General features: G+C 43.2%; 1 protein-coding gene across 2 annotated transcripts in view; it reads left to right on the top strand.

Moving 5' to 3' along the window:
* Nucleotides 1-8,183, top strand: part of IKZF3 (IKAROS family zinc finger 3) — a 54,321-nt gene extending 46,138 nt beyond the window's left edge. For both annotated transcript variants that reach the window (XM_077806331.1, XM_077806329.1), the window contains one exon: nt 1,434-8,183. In XM_077806331.1, the coding sequence (XP_077662457.1) occupies nt 1,434-2,137 (704 nt within the window). In that variant the 3' untranslated portion in view covers nt 2,138-8,183. The remainder of the gene's footprint in view (nt 1-1,433) is intronic.
* The last annotated feature ends 7,916 nt before the right edge of the window (nt 8,184-16,099 follow it).

Here is a 16,099-nt window from a genome sequence, read left to right as displayed (position 1 = left end):
TCAAGTTACCGTAACTCAGAGATTAGTGGATCTGATGTTTGCAAGTCACTTGCATGTGAACATTCAGGCTTGTCCATTTTCTTAACTATGAAAGATTATAAGTTTCATTTAAACCACAGAATTCAGTTACTTATTTCTAGACATCCACAAAAGAGTTACTTCAGTCTTTTTTGGAGTGCAGCTTTCTTCCTTCCTTGCACCTGGCACACAAAGGGTTTGGGCCATGGCTCCACCCACAGTAACCTTCCTTGTCCCATACCTTGCTAGCAGGGGTATGAGGAGCGTTTCAGTTGTGTAGCCCCTCTGCTCTCTCCCCATTCCCTTGATGCCTGGCTGAGTACAATGTGTGCAGCGTTAACATAGTCAGGGCAGAGGTGGGCTTGCTCCCCTGTGTGACTGCATTAGAGATAGTCAAAATCTAGCCCTATGTAATGTAATGTTCCAAAAGAATACATTATCTCTACTTATATGGCTTTCAATACTGTATTATCCGAGATCCTTCACAGAGTTAAAAGGAAACAATTCCAGTCCAAGGGGAGCTATATTATGCCACAGTCTAGGTTGGGAATATGCATAAATTCTTGTTAATTTTAATGTATTAAAATACAATGGGTGTAATTCTCCAATGTACTTCTACAGTTTCACACCCAAGTAACATCATGAAGAATCAGGCCCAATAAGAACAAAAGAGCTGCAAAAAGAAAGCTTAAGTGAGGGCTCCCATGCAAAGAAATGTAAAAAGATTTAAGTGCAGTCGTCCCAGAATTATGCCTATGTAATCTTATTGAAGGGGCCTTCCTTAATTTAGAAAGAGATGAGTAAAGGGGGGAATAGATCATATATTTATATAAAATCCATATCTATATCTATCAATGAATGGTATAAGAATATAAGAATAGCCATACTGGGTCAGACCACGGATTCATCTAGCCCAGTATACTGTTTTCTGACAGTGGCCAGTTTACCCTCCCCGTCACAGACGAGTACAATTTCTCAGGAGATGATCAAAGAGCTAGAGGGAATGTTCTAAACCTTAAGGACCTGCTGTGGATTTTGTTTATTGACTAATTGACTTTTTTGCCTGTTTTATTTTTCATGAATCAGTTTTCACATGATTTTCTGTAAAGATGAAGGAAATGAATCCTTGACGAGCTTTCCTAATTTTACTCTTTTCCTTAAATCCCAGAACCATCAAGCTCAGTGATGGATTGGCCAGCAAGTTGCTTAACTAACTTCTCTATTGCTCCATTTCCTATAGGCTTGTGCGTCAAAAAGTCAATTTACTTACATAAACAGCATCCCTGCCCCAAAGAGCATATAGCTAAATTCAAATCTGTTTCCTTTTCAGGGCCTACTGCTATTTAGAAAAGGATCCTAGAGTTTCAATACTTTTACAATCCACTCAGTAATTCAGTTTCTTTCCTCTCTTGTAGGTGAGAAGCGACATAGCTTTGACATTAATTACAATTCCAGTTTCTTGTATGAAAAGGAAAGTGAAATGATGCAAGGACGTATGATGGACCAGGCCATAAATAATGCGATCAGCTATCTTGGAGCAGAAGCACTGCGTCCGCTTGTACAAACCCCACCAGCTCCCACTTCTGAGATGGTCCCTGTCATCAGCAGCTTGTATCCCATACCACTCACCCGCTCTGAAATGTCAAATGGCAATCCACAAGATACAGAGAAGAGCCATGCCCACCTTAGAGACAAAAGTTTGTCTTCTGACAGAGGCCTTTCCCCAAACAACAGTGGCCAAGACTCCACAGATACTGATAGCAACCATGAGGAGCGCCAGAATCACACCTACCATCAAAACCAAATGATCCCCTCCCAGGTCCGCAATGGCCTCCAATCCTTGAAGGAGCTCCCAAGGCCATATGACATAATCAAGCCACCAACCATATGCCCACGTGATGCCTTTAAGGTTATCAATAAGGAAGGTGATGTCATTGGGGTCTACAGATGTGACCATTGTCGTGTCTTGTTTTTGGATTATGTGATGTTCACCATTCATATGGGATGCCACGGATTCCGTGATCCTTTCGAATGCAACATGTGTGGGTACAGAAGCCAAGACAGATATGAATTCTCCTCACATATAGCACGAGGAGAGCACAGAGTGGTCCTGAAGTAAAAGGATTGATTTTCCAAGAGACCAAAGGATCTGTTTTAGATTTGTTTGTTTTTTAAATTTGACTAAAAAAATTGCTTAAATATTTTTCTGTGCCAATCCTAAAAGAGTTAGTGTCCCTTGTAGTAGCAAAGTACTGATGGGGCTTTTTATTTGTTACTCAAAATGCAGTATTCTGTAGCATCTGTGCCTAGATACTGTGGTGACTGGCACGATATATAAATACCAAAGATAGCCAGATACAGATTTTGTATGAACTTTATGTTTGTGAAAATTTATAGCAACTTAAGATGTTTTTAAATATTTTAACATGTATTTTTGTTAGAACATTTGCTTCCAGTAATAGCAAAATGGCCATCTAGCTGTATTATGAGTGAAATACAAAGTCAAATATTGATGTGATAATTCTCATAAAAAAAGCTGAAATTCAGCACAAAAGATTGTCCATCCTTACTGCCCTTTCAGAACCACTGTATTCCAGCCAATAACACACAAGAGACACTTTCTGTTAGTGTTTCAATTCCTGAGGTATTCCTAAAATGGCCAAATTATTGAAACACAGAAAACACATATCTGGGGAGATTGTATCAAATAACTTTTAAATGTTTCCCCCAAAGTCTTAAAAGTGTGTTGTCTCACCACACTTTGCTTTTGCTTACTCCACTCTGTTCACTTTCTTTAAAGTCTCTCCCCACCTCATCTCTTACTCAGTAATACCAAAATAAGCCATGTGAGCTATTTGGGGTTTTAGTTTTTGTAACTGTGTACGCTTTTGGGATACCCATTGAGACCATTTGTTGGCTTGCCCCTAAATTCTGGAGGAAATCCTGCTTTTCATTAATGGATCAAGTATGTGTCTTTCTAACAGAACAAAATTGCAATGAGACTCAAGACCCGATTCTGCTCCCATTGACATCAACAGCAAAACTCACACTGACTTCACCTGGTGCAGGAGCAGTCTCTAAAATAGCAATGGGCAGACAAAATGCTCATTAAGGCAAATGGAATTTTTGCTTATCTAAGGGCTGCAGGATTGGGCAGTTTGCGGTTACTATAACTCAGGGAGAGAACAGAGACGATAACATATAGAACAAATAACAAGAAAACTTTTTGATTTAGAAAGCAATTTTCTAATGACAGTGTACTGAATGTGAAAATAAAGGTCCCGAGTCTCCTCTCACTGGTGTTACACCTTTGTGAGAGGAACGCTCGGCTCAAAATTTATTGTATCAGATGCTACCCTCATTTACACCCATGTAACTTCACTGATGGCCAGGTGGTTGTGCAGATGAGCATAGAAGTTGACTCAATATATTTTGGATTTAGCGTTGCCAAGTAGAATCATAGTGTCCTGGCAAAAATTTGCAGTAGCTACCGTGAGAATCTTCATGTAAGAATGTGTGGGAGCGGACAATTCAATCACACTTTCTGGTTTTACATGGGGATATCCCTTGGAGTGAAATGTGCTGTTTTGCAAAATGAGTATTTGCGATTACTTTGAAGCCAGTTTTTAAAATAGTTCTTTTAATCTAATCATTGTTCTGCAGCTGTATTATTAGTCATTGTGCTGAAGATGTGAATATGATAATTTTGCTGAGTGTATGTTTATTTTTTTAAAATCTTTTATATAATGTAGAGTTAGATGTGTTTTGCTGGATTTTTTCATCCAGTGGGTATTTGGTCTGAGCATTTATTTTGTACTTTTTCAGTGTTGTGTCAACTGCTGTGTAATGTTTTACTTTTTTCCATGGAGCAAAAGTGAGAGCTAGTGTTCTGAATAGAGGACTGAGTGTAAGGAAATACAGAATTCTAACACTGGCTCCCTCTGTGATCTTGGACAAATCACTTCACCTCTCCCTGACTTATTTTCCTCGTGTAAAAAGGGAATGATAATATTTTCTCTGCCTGATAGGGGTATGTGTGAAGATTAATAAAATTAATGTTTGTAAAATGCTATGAAGTTGAAAAGTACTATATAAGTGCTAAGTGTATGTCTATATATATATTTTGTGCAGAGTGGGGAAGATATTTTTGTCCATTTGTGTTCAATTTGTAGATACATATTTGTAAAATACTTTTATTAATCCCTTTGTGGTAGAAAACTTCTGATTACCAGGGACATTTTTAGTGAGCTGAGTGGATGCCCCTCCTACGTCCCAAACACACCCATGCCGCAGCACTACTACAAAACCCTTCAGTTGAGTTACTCCTGACTTACAGAAGATCTGTAAAATCAGATAGGACATTAGGTTCATGCTCAGTATATTTGGAAATACTTTGGAGTTGGTCTCTTACAATAGGAGGTTGCCTAAAAACGGTGGGGCAGAAACATACTGTATTCTTCTTTATTTCCTGTCCTAAATTACTGTGAGCTGATAAACAGTTTCTACATTTCATTCCAAAGATGGCTGTATTTTCATGGGGAAAATGATCAATATATATGTACACCATAGAAAAAATGGTTCTCATTAGGGTTAAACAAAATCATTTAGAAAGATTAATAAGAAAAAGTACAAATAGTGAAGTGTTACCTAGTCATTAGCACAGGAAACACCTTGAATTACTGCATGTATATTACATCAAATACCACCAGCTTCTTTCTCACTCCACCATAGAATCCTTGAAGATTACTTTGCCCAGAATTTACTTTCCCACTCTTCACTCATTGTTCAGCTAGGCAGGGCTTCAACCACCTACCCACCCATTATTTCCCAGATAAAGTGAGCGATCAACCACTGCGCCTGTGAAAAGTTCAATTTGAGCTACATTCACAGTTTTTTGAAAGAGGTTTCACAGTATCTTCCCCTAGTAGGCAGACTTTTCTCACCACTACTCAGGCAAAGAAGTGTTGTTAAGATATACTGCACCAAAATAAATTGCTCATAGCCATTTTCTGGGCCCAATGAGCAGTGTATTTTAATGAGTACCTTTTATCTGACATGTAAATCCTCATTAACTTCATGAGTGTGTGTTTGGGACTACTCCCACTTGGGCCCAGGACTGCGCTGGTCACATATTGGCACTGAAGCTTGAGGAGTACATAAGGCCCACACCTGCAAAGTGCTGAGCACCACTGCTTTCCATTTAAATCTGGATCTGTCCCCTAATTTAAAAGGATTTGCCCCCTAATTGGCATAAAATTGAGCAGATTGACGCTTACCTCATCTTTAATATGGAGGGGTAGCTCACAGACACTAAAGATCGCATCTTGCAGTGCTCCATCTTGATCTCAGCAGCCTTCCACTGGATCAAGAGGAAAGATTGCATGGTGAAGCAAGTAGTCTGTTTTGGCCATGTCTGTTTATCAGAAAGAAGGTGGATCACAACGTTGGCTGCTGAGAGTCACATTTAGCTTGCAAGATACATTTTGCCAACCCCTGCTGCAAAGAGTTCAAACGCCAGAGTTGAAAAACCCATTGATGACTTTGCAAAATTACCTGAACTGCAAAATGAAAAACCTTTGCAAACTGTTGCTAGCCTAATTTGTTCTACTGGCCTATTTTAACACTGCTGGTTCAGTTGATTTCAGTATGAAAACACATTTTGCATAGACAGTTTTCTGAAATGCAGCCTGATCAACAGTTTTCTCTGTCTCAGTCAATTCTTACTAATAAATTGATAAATTGCACACATACAAAACATTGATATGGTTTTTCAAATTGTATTGTATCATTAAGGAATAAATTTTATTTTTTGTTTAATATTTTATTGAATTTTTGAAGGACAGACCTACAAAAAGAATGTCTAATATTTGTAATTGCTAAAGAAGTCTCAGCAGATATAACAAATAGATGTAATGCAATTCTGTGTTCGTAAAAGGCCTAGCATTATGGGGCCTTGATCCCTGATTGGTGCTTTTAGATGCTACAAAACACACGTAATAATAATGCTCTATATGTTGAATAAATTTTTGTATTTAATTAAGACAAATTAATTCAGATAGGCAGCCCCTAGCTTCCAAATGTTGAGAATTTTTGTCTTACTAAGCTTTAATCTATCATATTTATAAATCAAGAAATTGTGATGAAACTTATGGTCAATATGCAGGTTATGTGTTATACCCTTAAGAATGAGCTTGATGGCTGTGGTTAACAGAATGTTAAATAGTTTCTTAATATAACTCTGTTAAATGTAGAGATTTAACTATAATATAGGCTACTCTTTTAATTGTGGAAAAACTATATCAGTATAGTATATACTGGTAGTTGATGTATAAATTTTATATATATATATATATATATATATATATATATACACAAAAAAAGGAGCCTTGTTTGACCTTTTGGATTTAGACTGCACATTCCCCGCGTTCCAAGCAAATCAAGGATAGGCACATAAAGATGAATAACAGGCCAAATTCTGCCCTGGGATATACACAAGTAATTCCTACCAAATTTTCTGGGACTTTTGTTTGCATATTTCTGAAGGCAGAGTCTGGTCCTTACTTTGTCACCCAGTGTTTTAAGAATCTCCATTCTTTCGGCTCTATGTTACTGAAGCCAGGTTGGCCTTGGAGATAGTGGGGTTCTTGCTCCCTGTGAACTAGTTGATTTTCCAGTGGAAAATAAAGTACACTGTAAATGTTAGCAGTGGATTTGAAGAATAGAAATTCCATTTATCTACACATACTGCCTGGTGACCTTAAGTGACTTTACATGGTTATAGGGTCAAAAGGCTTTTCACCTTCACACTCTTCATGCAAAGCCTAAACAGGCATTGCACAGGCCTTTAAAAGCACTTGGCTACTAGAGTGAGGGGCAGTATAGAAATACCTAAAATGGAAAGGACTACTCTCCCCCTTAATCCAGAAGTGTGGAGTGGTTGGGTGGCTAATCTGTTGCCACAGTTACAGGGAAAGGCTGTAGTAACAGCTGGTGCTCCTGGGTGTGATGTTTAGACCTGTAGATTCTTGTAGTGGTAGCTCCATTATTTAGTCGGAGCCTGTGCCTGCATGCCCCTGCCTCCTTCCTTCCTTCCTTCCTTCCGTATTGCTGGCACTGTGGAATAGAACTATGCAGTGAGCACATGGGGTAGAGTTCCCCATGACAGCTAGTCCTTGGCTTGCTCCACCTCAGGAAGTGGAACTGTGTCACTTCTGCTACCTTTAGTGCTTTCTGCACCAAAAAAACAGTGGGGTGAAGGTTACAGTCAGCCCATAATTCCCAGCTTCTTTTTTAAAAGTGCTTTAAGAACAAACACTTTAGTCTTCTATGCCCCTGGGGAGTTCTGTGGAAGGCTCAAGTATCCAGGAGTCTCTGAAAGACTAGAGCTGCACCTAACTCTCTAGAGCAGTGCTGCTGAAAGTGGTGGTCCGCCGACCGGCTGCCGGTCTGCACGCGCATTGGGAAAAAAAATGGCTGGTCCCCCCCCATCAGATAGCTTGAGAAGCACTGCTCTAGAGCACATCAGTTAGAGGGAAGCCTCAGTAACAAGTTGTGGAAGAAGTAGCATTTCAAGCTAATACTAGGACAGCCAGCAGGCCCTTTTTTAGCACCTGTTTTAACAACTTCACACTTGTTCACACTTACTTCATTCCCTCTTGACACTTTTCACCACAATAAACTGGACCAGCTTAACAGAAGAGAGAAAAGAAAAAGTCAATGCATTTTCTTCTTTAGAGTCACCTACTTCCTTCCCACCACCCAGTAAAACCTAAACAACTGTAAATAGTTTCCCCATTTTGCTGCGAAACTTTCACACTAAGCCTTAAAGAATTATCTAAATAATTTCCAGTTTTTGAAATGTAGCAGTACTGGCAGGTTTAGAACAGTGAGCAAAATGTTAAGAAGCAAACTCTGTTTTAATTTTTAATGTATCTTCATTGTGGCTTTTCTTTTAATAAAAATAATTCTTTTGACAATGGAAAAAAATATTCATGTGCCTGGAACCAGAAACGCATAAACATAAGGTTTATAAAGGTGTTGAGTTGATGTTAGGACAGAGAGATCCTTATCTTTTGATATACTGTAATTGTGATAGAACATGGAAGAACTCATTTTGCCTGTAGTGTTCAAACATGCTTTATAATGCATGAAAATCCTAAAAAAGTGTACACAGCATTAAACCGCATCATTTGAATGTTTTAATGTGCTCATGCTTTTTGCAAGACTGTCTCTACCCTATTTCGCAGAAGGTAACAGGGCTAGTGGTGACAGACGTTCTGTCTTTGGTCTCTCTGCAGAGACTGCCAGTGAGAAGGCCAATTAGTGAAACACTCAGCTAGCTACACACTGGAAACCATACAAAGATCACCAGACTCATTCCATGTGGGCTACTGAATGGTCATCACATGGTAACTGGGTCACTCATTAATGTCCTGGGCTGGATCTGAACTGGAACCCTAAAAGTCTCCCAGCCTATCACTAACCCCTTGAGCCATGCAGTCTCTGATCAAAGTCCTTTAATCCTCCATTTCTGGAGCATTCAGCACCTCCAAATGAAGTTAGCAGCAGTACATTTCAAGGCCCTTGGACACCAAAACATTATTCACTTCAAGTAAATTTATGTTGCTTGCCTCTTCTGTTTTTTTAGGACCTGGTCAAAAGCCCATTGAAGTCAATGGGAGTCTTTCCATTTATTTCAGTAGGCTTTGGATCAGGGCAATTATCTATAGGTGAGCAAAGGAGGTAGTTTGAGCTGCTTATGTACTGTAAATTAGTTCCCTCTGAAGCTATATTTGTATGTGGCCTGGGAAAACTTGCTTCCCTATCACTCTGTTACAGGGAGATAATAATATCTACCCCACTGGGGTGTGTGGCGAGAAAGGTAAATTGCTAGGCTTAAATATAGGCTATGCCTGTTTCCACTGAAGTTAATTATGAAACTCCCATTGACTTCATTGCAAACAGGATTGGACCCTTAAGTGTTTGTAAAGCACGTTGAGCTGCTTTGATGAAAGACACTATAGATGTGCAAACAGTTATCATTCCCTATTTAGGAGACATTAAAAAAAAAAACATCACTACACATACAGGACCAGATTTTCAAGTGCTCAGCATCCGCAATTGGCCCAGCTCCCATTGTGGCACCCAAATAAGGACCACATTTTCAAAAAAGCTCAGCACTCAACTTGCTGAGCTCTTCGGAAAAGCTAGTTCTTAGTTAAAAAGTATGCCTGGACACAATCACTAATACCATGGGCCCATGCCGCCCTTACAGTGAGTAGCAATTACGAGAATGCTCCCATTGACTTCAAGCCCTATGTAAAACAATTCAGTCAAGCATAAAGGATGCATGTTACCACACTGGCAAGAGCGGGTCCATACCAGACAAACTGCACCCTGGCGAAGGAAGTTTACCTTCACAAGTTATCAGACCAAGGCCCTCAAGGGAATCACTCTCTTTCTCCTTTTCCTGGCCCATGTGCTGTCATGAGGCTAACATAGAGACATTCCATCAGAGGAAGGTTATATTTGTATTGCCATTTGCATATCAGCAAACCATTGCACCTGTGCAGCTAGTGAAATTCTCCGGGGAGCGAGAGTGCAGAACAGTAACTAACAATTGTAACACGCAGACTCGCCAATGAAAGGAAAGTCCCGACAGACAATTGTTTTTAGAAGAACACACTTTCCTTTCAAGAGTTACTAAGCTAAAACCTCTCTACATGAGCTACCACTACCTTAGGTTGCTAAAGCAAATAAATATTTCAAAGTTAGATATTTTTAAATCAGCAGGTCCAGATAACTTGTATACAAGACTTTTAAAAGAGCTGGCTGAGGAGCTTGCTGGACCATTAATGTTGATTTTCAATAACTCTTGGGACACTGAGGAAGTTCCAGAAGACGGGAAGAAAGCGAATGTTGTGCCTCGAGTTAAAGAGGGTAAATGGGATGACCTGAGTAATTAGAGGCCTGTCAGTCTGACATTGATCCTAGGAAAGATAATGGCCCAACTTCTATGGGACTCGATTAATAAAGAATTAATGCCAATCAGTGTGCCTTTGTGGGTAATAGATCCTGTCAGACTAACTTAATATATTTTGATGAGATAACAGATTTACTTGATAAAGGTAATAGTGTTGATGTAATATACTTAGACTTCTGTAAGGCGTATGACTTGGTACAGCACAATATTTTGATTAGAAAACTGGAATAGTATAAAATTAACATGACGTACATTAAATGGATTAAAAACTGGCTAATTGATTGGTCTCAAAATATAATTATAAAGATGTGTTTCTAGTGGGGTCCTGCAGGGTCTGGTTGTTGGCCCTATACTATTTACCATATTTATGAATGACTGGGGAGAATGACATATTTATAAAATCACCACTGATAAAGTCTGCAGACAGTTACTGATATAGAGAGATCTGTATCACTTAGTAAGCTGGGTACAAGCAAACAATATGCCATGTAATACAGCTAAATGTAAAGGCATAGGTATTAGGCACTGGTGTAACCACTACTGGAATATCGTATGCATTTCTGGTCCACTTCCATAATTCAAGAAGAATGTTGATAAATTGGAGAGGGTTCACAGAAGAGCCATGAGAATGACTAAAGGATTAGAAAACCTGCCTTATAGCAATAGACTGAAAGAGCTCAACATGTTCAGCTTAACAAACAGCAGGTTAATGGGTGACTCGATCACAGTTTATTAGTACCTACAGGGGAAACAAATCTTTGATAATGGGCTCTTCTGTCTATCAGACAAAGGTATAACGTAATCCAATAGGCTGCACATTGAGACCCGATAAATTCAAGACTGGAAATAAGGCACAGTTTTTAACAATGAGGGTAATTTCCAAAGGTAGTGGTGAATTCTTTATCATTGACAAATTTAAAATCAAGATTGGATGTTTTTCTAAAATATATGCTCTAGGAATTATTTTGGGGAAGTTCTGTAGCCTGTATTATACAGGAGGTCAGAATGGATGGTCGCAATATTCCCTTCTGGCCTTAGAACCTATGAAAATGCAAAGCATTGTGTTAATTTATTATTTTTGTCTCCAAGGTTTATGTTACTATGGACCAGATACTTAGCCAGTGTAAACTGGCATAGCTCCACTTACATCATCTGCGGATCTAGCCACATATATGAATACACATGCACGCACCCCTGTGCACACACATACCCACACGTTTGTACACACGTCCATTCAGCAATTTAGGACTAGATTATATCTTTCATGCCACAACCCTGCTTAGGGATGATAGAGGGCTGGAGATATTGTGCCTCAAATAGGGAAATCTCTCTCACTGCTGCCTACTCGTGTGCAAGGAGGGAACTGCAGGTTACTCCCACTAGTGCAGGCTGGTGTAGAGAAGGCGCAGTTGCCCATGACCCCACCTCCTCCCTACCCCTTTTCTTTCTCAAACCCCATGGGTCCCCAACCCAGACCCATCGGGCCCCTGGCAATGCTCAGACCACAGATGTCTCCCCCAGTCAGGAGCTTTGTGGGCAGAGTCCTTTGTGAGCTAGAGTTCCGCTAGCCCCCTTTGCCACTGATTCTCGTGAGCTGCTGTGGCCCCAGCCTGAGCAGGACCTACGGGCCTGGGTCTGACATGATCCTTCACAGCCTACTCCTCAAGAGTGGGGAATATTCACAAGCACGCCCCATGCTTCCTAGGGTGCGTGAGGTGCAGGTGGTATAACTGTCAGGTTGCTAGGACACTTTCTGTTCTCCAGATGGCCCCTCACCTATTTGTTTGGTGCATGAGGATTCCTCCTCCTTTCTTTGAAGCTACCGGAGGTAAGAAAGCAGACTCTGACGGATGGTTTCTCTGATCCAGTGGAGCAAACCTTTCCCCCCATTGCATGGTCCCTGTTATTATCATGACCTTTGATTTCCACTGCAGCCGTGAATGAATTGTTCATTAATTAATCACTTTAGATTACAAGATAAATGCATGGTTCGTGTACCATAAAACTTTGTTGACACTCCATCTGTAGCAAATAAGGTCTGGGAGTGTACTAGCACCTTTGGAAGTGGGGGGGTGGAGGATGCCTTCTGCTCATCTGGCTGACCAAGGAGTGATTTTCACAAGTTCTGAAGGCAGGAAAGATGGTGGCCACGCAAATGTCTGGCGTAGATAGGATCACAATAGGGGAAAACACCCATTAGGCCAGTGGCTCTCAACCATTTGGAGTGAAGGACCCATTTGTAAATCTTGATGCATGGTCTGTCACAACCCGGAGATACCCCCTGCTCCCCCAGACCGGATGCTCTTCCCCCTGCAGGATTCAGTGAGGGGGAGAGTCTCAGAACTAAAATTCCAAGTGCTCCATCCAGATGTGAACAGCTGGGGCATATCCCCCTCCAGCAACTGAGGAGAGGGGCAGTGAGATAAGACACCCCCCTAATACTACAAAGCCCCCTCACGGCACATGGGAGGCAGAGAGTAAGGGGGGATTTGGGGGCTTGGAGGTGAAGTGGGGAGATTGGGGCACCTGGGGGTATAGTGAGAACGAAGTTGGGGCTTCTGGAGGGGGATGGGGAAGGAATGGGGGGGTAGCAGGGTGTGGGGGGACAGTAAGAGGCTGGGGGAGGTTATGGGGACAGAGGGGTCCGGGGGAAGGACAATGAGCTGATTATCCCCCAAAACACACAACCCCTAAATGTCCATGGGGGGCAGACGGTAAAAGGGTGGGTGGATTTGGGGTCCTGGGGGTAAGTAAGATGGGGAGGTTGGGGGAAGGAGTCGGGGGGCAGGAGGGGCTGGGGTGGCAGTGGAGGAAGAGCTGGGGATCCGGAAGGGTGGTATGACAGAGGGGTCTTTGTGGGAGATGTACCTTGGGGTCCCCATTCGGAGGTCCTGGGGTGCAGGATGGGGGTATGGAAGATGGGGTGTTGTCCAGCTTGGGGGTGCAGTACATTGTGTGGGGGCAATACTTACCAGAGAGTGTGATATCAACTGTTCCCTCCCAGCTCCTGTCCTGCTGGGCTGGCTGGGCTCAGCCCCCTGATGTGGGGCAGCTGGCCAGGCCAAATTTGTGTGAGTGGCATTGCGACCACTCCCTCAAATTTGGCCCACCTGCCTCCCCCATCATCATGACAGAGGGGCAGCTGGGCCAAACCTGAGTGGCGGCATGACCCGCTGCACCAGGTCACAGCACCCAGAGTGGGGAGGTGAGCCCAGGCAGCCCCTTGACCCTTTGACGTGTTCTGGAGATCCAATTTTAGGTTGTGACCCACAGGTTGAGAAACCTTGTATTAGACTATCACGGGCAGGATACACTCCCCCAATAGAGGGTGCCCAGTGCTCCCATGAAAACATAAGATTCGCAATCCCAAATGTGGCGCACCGAGTCTGATATCCACCTAATGCTTCAGGGGAAGGCAAAAAACCCACTCTCTCTCCCCTGCCATAATCTACCCGTTCAGCACGTGCAGTGGTCTCCTGGAGTGTCACTTTCTCCTTGACCCCTGCCACGACTGGGACTCTGGGAGTGAAATCCTAGCCCCATTGAGCCAATGGGAGTTTTGTCATTGACTTTGATGGGGCTGGCATTTTACCCATAGTTCCGCTTGGACACAGAGAGCCTGGCAAGATTCCACCCAGGAGAACAGGGGAAAGTGACTCTATAAAAATGGCTCTTTCTTGCTCAGCAGATCTGCTGCTTGCGTGCTTGTCTCAGGGTCAGACGCCTTTATTCTCGCAACAAAACAAAGGCCTTTGCAGCTTTTGACTTCTACTAGCACTGCAGAGGTGAATTCACTGGATCCCATTCCATCTAGGTCCTCGACACAGTTATGTGCTAATCATTCAGCAGGCCCACTGCATTCGCCATTGGAAAACACTGACAAATGTCCCTGGGGCAGATGCAGCCACTCAGGATCCCCTCTGTGATCGCAGAGGCGTCACCCAAAAGGCTGAATTTGGACAGTAGTGTCTATCGTTAGCAATAAGAGGTGCAGAAGGCAGGCAGAATGGTAGGGGAGAGATCTTTGCAGGGGCCAGCTTGTATCCCTCAGCAACTTCCTGCTTTCACACTGAACTAGGCCCCTGCTGAAACCTGACCTTCTTTCTCCAGCTCCACTCATCACGCTCCAAGGGCAACCTCTATTGCTGGTGATGATTCATGAGGTGGAGAGAGAGCCCACACTCCCCTTTCACTGCTTCCTTTCCAGAGGGGGCCTCCCCCTTTCATAAATGGCAGCCTCCCCTGCACTGATGTAGTTTGAGTTCCCATTTCTGGGAGGGCTGCAGACAGGACGCTGCCAGTGTCCCTCCTCCCACAGCAGAGCCAGAGATAGTAAAAGTTCATGGCAAGCTCCCTGCCCGCCCCCCTGCTGCTAGCAGTGGGATGAAAGGCATAGAAGGGTAACTGGCAGCCAGCCGTTGGGGACTGCTTTTCCGTTAGTCTACACATACTCCATTAAAGGACAGCCTGTTTGTGCACAAAGTGAACTAACTTTGTGCCTCACTGTGCTTGTCCCTGACCATTTCAACAAAGCAATGTTAGGTTATTATCTTCTATTTACTCTAGCCCACCTGCTTGTTGCACTCAGGGGTTTCATGGCTGCCTCAACGGAGACATGGTAATGTCATGATCGTATCGTGGTATTTGATGCTTTGCATAAAGCCGCCGATCTCAGCTTTTAATTTTTTTAAAGGATCAGTTTCTAGCCCTCGTGGTTACAGGTCAAAGTTCAAAAACCTGACCCTTGTGCTCGAACACCAGATGGCAAAGACACCCCCAAATATGTGGGGTGGGGGTATTAAAAAAACCTCATGATTTTTAAGCCAATGTAATGATTTTTACAGGGCCTGATCCACGGTTTTTGAACACTCCGCGTTAGCAACGCTGTAACAGCAATTGTTCCCGCTGTCTCTCTCTCTTCCCTGGGTTAAACCACCCCCCCACCTTCGCCCCTGCCCCTCAGAGTGGAGAGAGTTAGTCAAATTCTCATAAACCACAGACTGGGGGGAGGCTGCGTCTCTGCAGCTTCTCGGCTCTTTGATGTCACTGATCTGAACCCTGGGTCCCGCAGGTGCGGCTGCTGTTGCCATGGTGATGGAGGCAGTCGTCCCCTGACTACTTTTTCTGATGAACATTGACTTTAAAAACAAAACAAAACCAGAAAGAAAGGAGCCACAGAGTTGTCTCCTGGGTGAGCTGACTGGTCTCAGTGCAGCAGCATGTATCCTGGGACTCCATGTTCAGTGGGCCAGTGCTGGGGCGGGAGGGCGGGAGCAGCAGCTCCTCTTGAGCTTGTTCGCCCTCCATCCCCACCTAAATTCAACCCAGATAAGAGCCTGTGGTAATAACAATGCCTACCTCTTCTATAGTGTTTTTCATCTGTAGATTTCAAAGAGCCCCCCTCCAAAGAAAGTCATTATTATTATCCGCAGGTGGGGAAACTGAGGCCCAGTGAGGGAGAAGAAATTTGCTCAAGGTCACCCAGCAGGCCAGCAGTTGAGCACCCAGATCTTCTGAGACCCAGCCCAATGCTCTGTCTACTAGGCCATACTGCCTCCCCTGTAGTGCCTTACAGGGGGAAGGGGAGCAGCATCCCAAGACACCGAGCTAGGGTTGTCCAGTGGTTAGGACACTAGTTTAACACTTGGCAGACCTGGATTCTAGACCCTGCTCTGCCACAGACTTCTTGTGGACCCTTGGGCAAATCACTTGGCCTCTCCATGCCTCCATTGCCCATCTGGACCATGGGCACAAAAGCCCTGCCCTGCCTTGCAGGGGTGTTGTGAAGATACATGTATTATGCTCTGTGAAATACTTGGGTACTCTGGTAGTAGAGCTCATATGAGTACTGTAGACAGACCTTTCCCTAGAATGCAGCCTGTCATGTCAGTGGTGTTCCCCTCCTCACACATCTCATGATGTGTTGCACTTTCACCCCAGGCCTTTGCAGAGCCTGATTGGCTCATCCTCCTCCCCTTCCATAGGAGGCAGCTATTACTAAACCCAATTTCCAGAGTGGGAAACTGAGGCACAGAGCAAGGAAGAGACTTGTCCATGGTCATGGAGAGAGTCAGTGACGGAGCTGATGGCCAGTCCCGA

Source organism: Eretmochelys imbricata, chromosome 27, assembly GCF_965152235.1.
Source record: "Eretmochelys imbricata isolate rEreImb1 chromosome 27, rEreImb1.hap1, whole genome shotgun sequence".
Classification (NCBI taxonomy): Eukaryota; Metazoa; Chordata; order Testudines; family Cheloniidae; genus Eretmochelys; species Eretmochelys imbricata.
The sequence above is the reverse complement of the archived record's forward strand: the minus strand, read 5'-3'. Positions and strand labels throughout refer to the sequence as shown.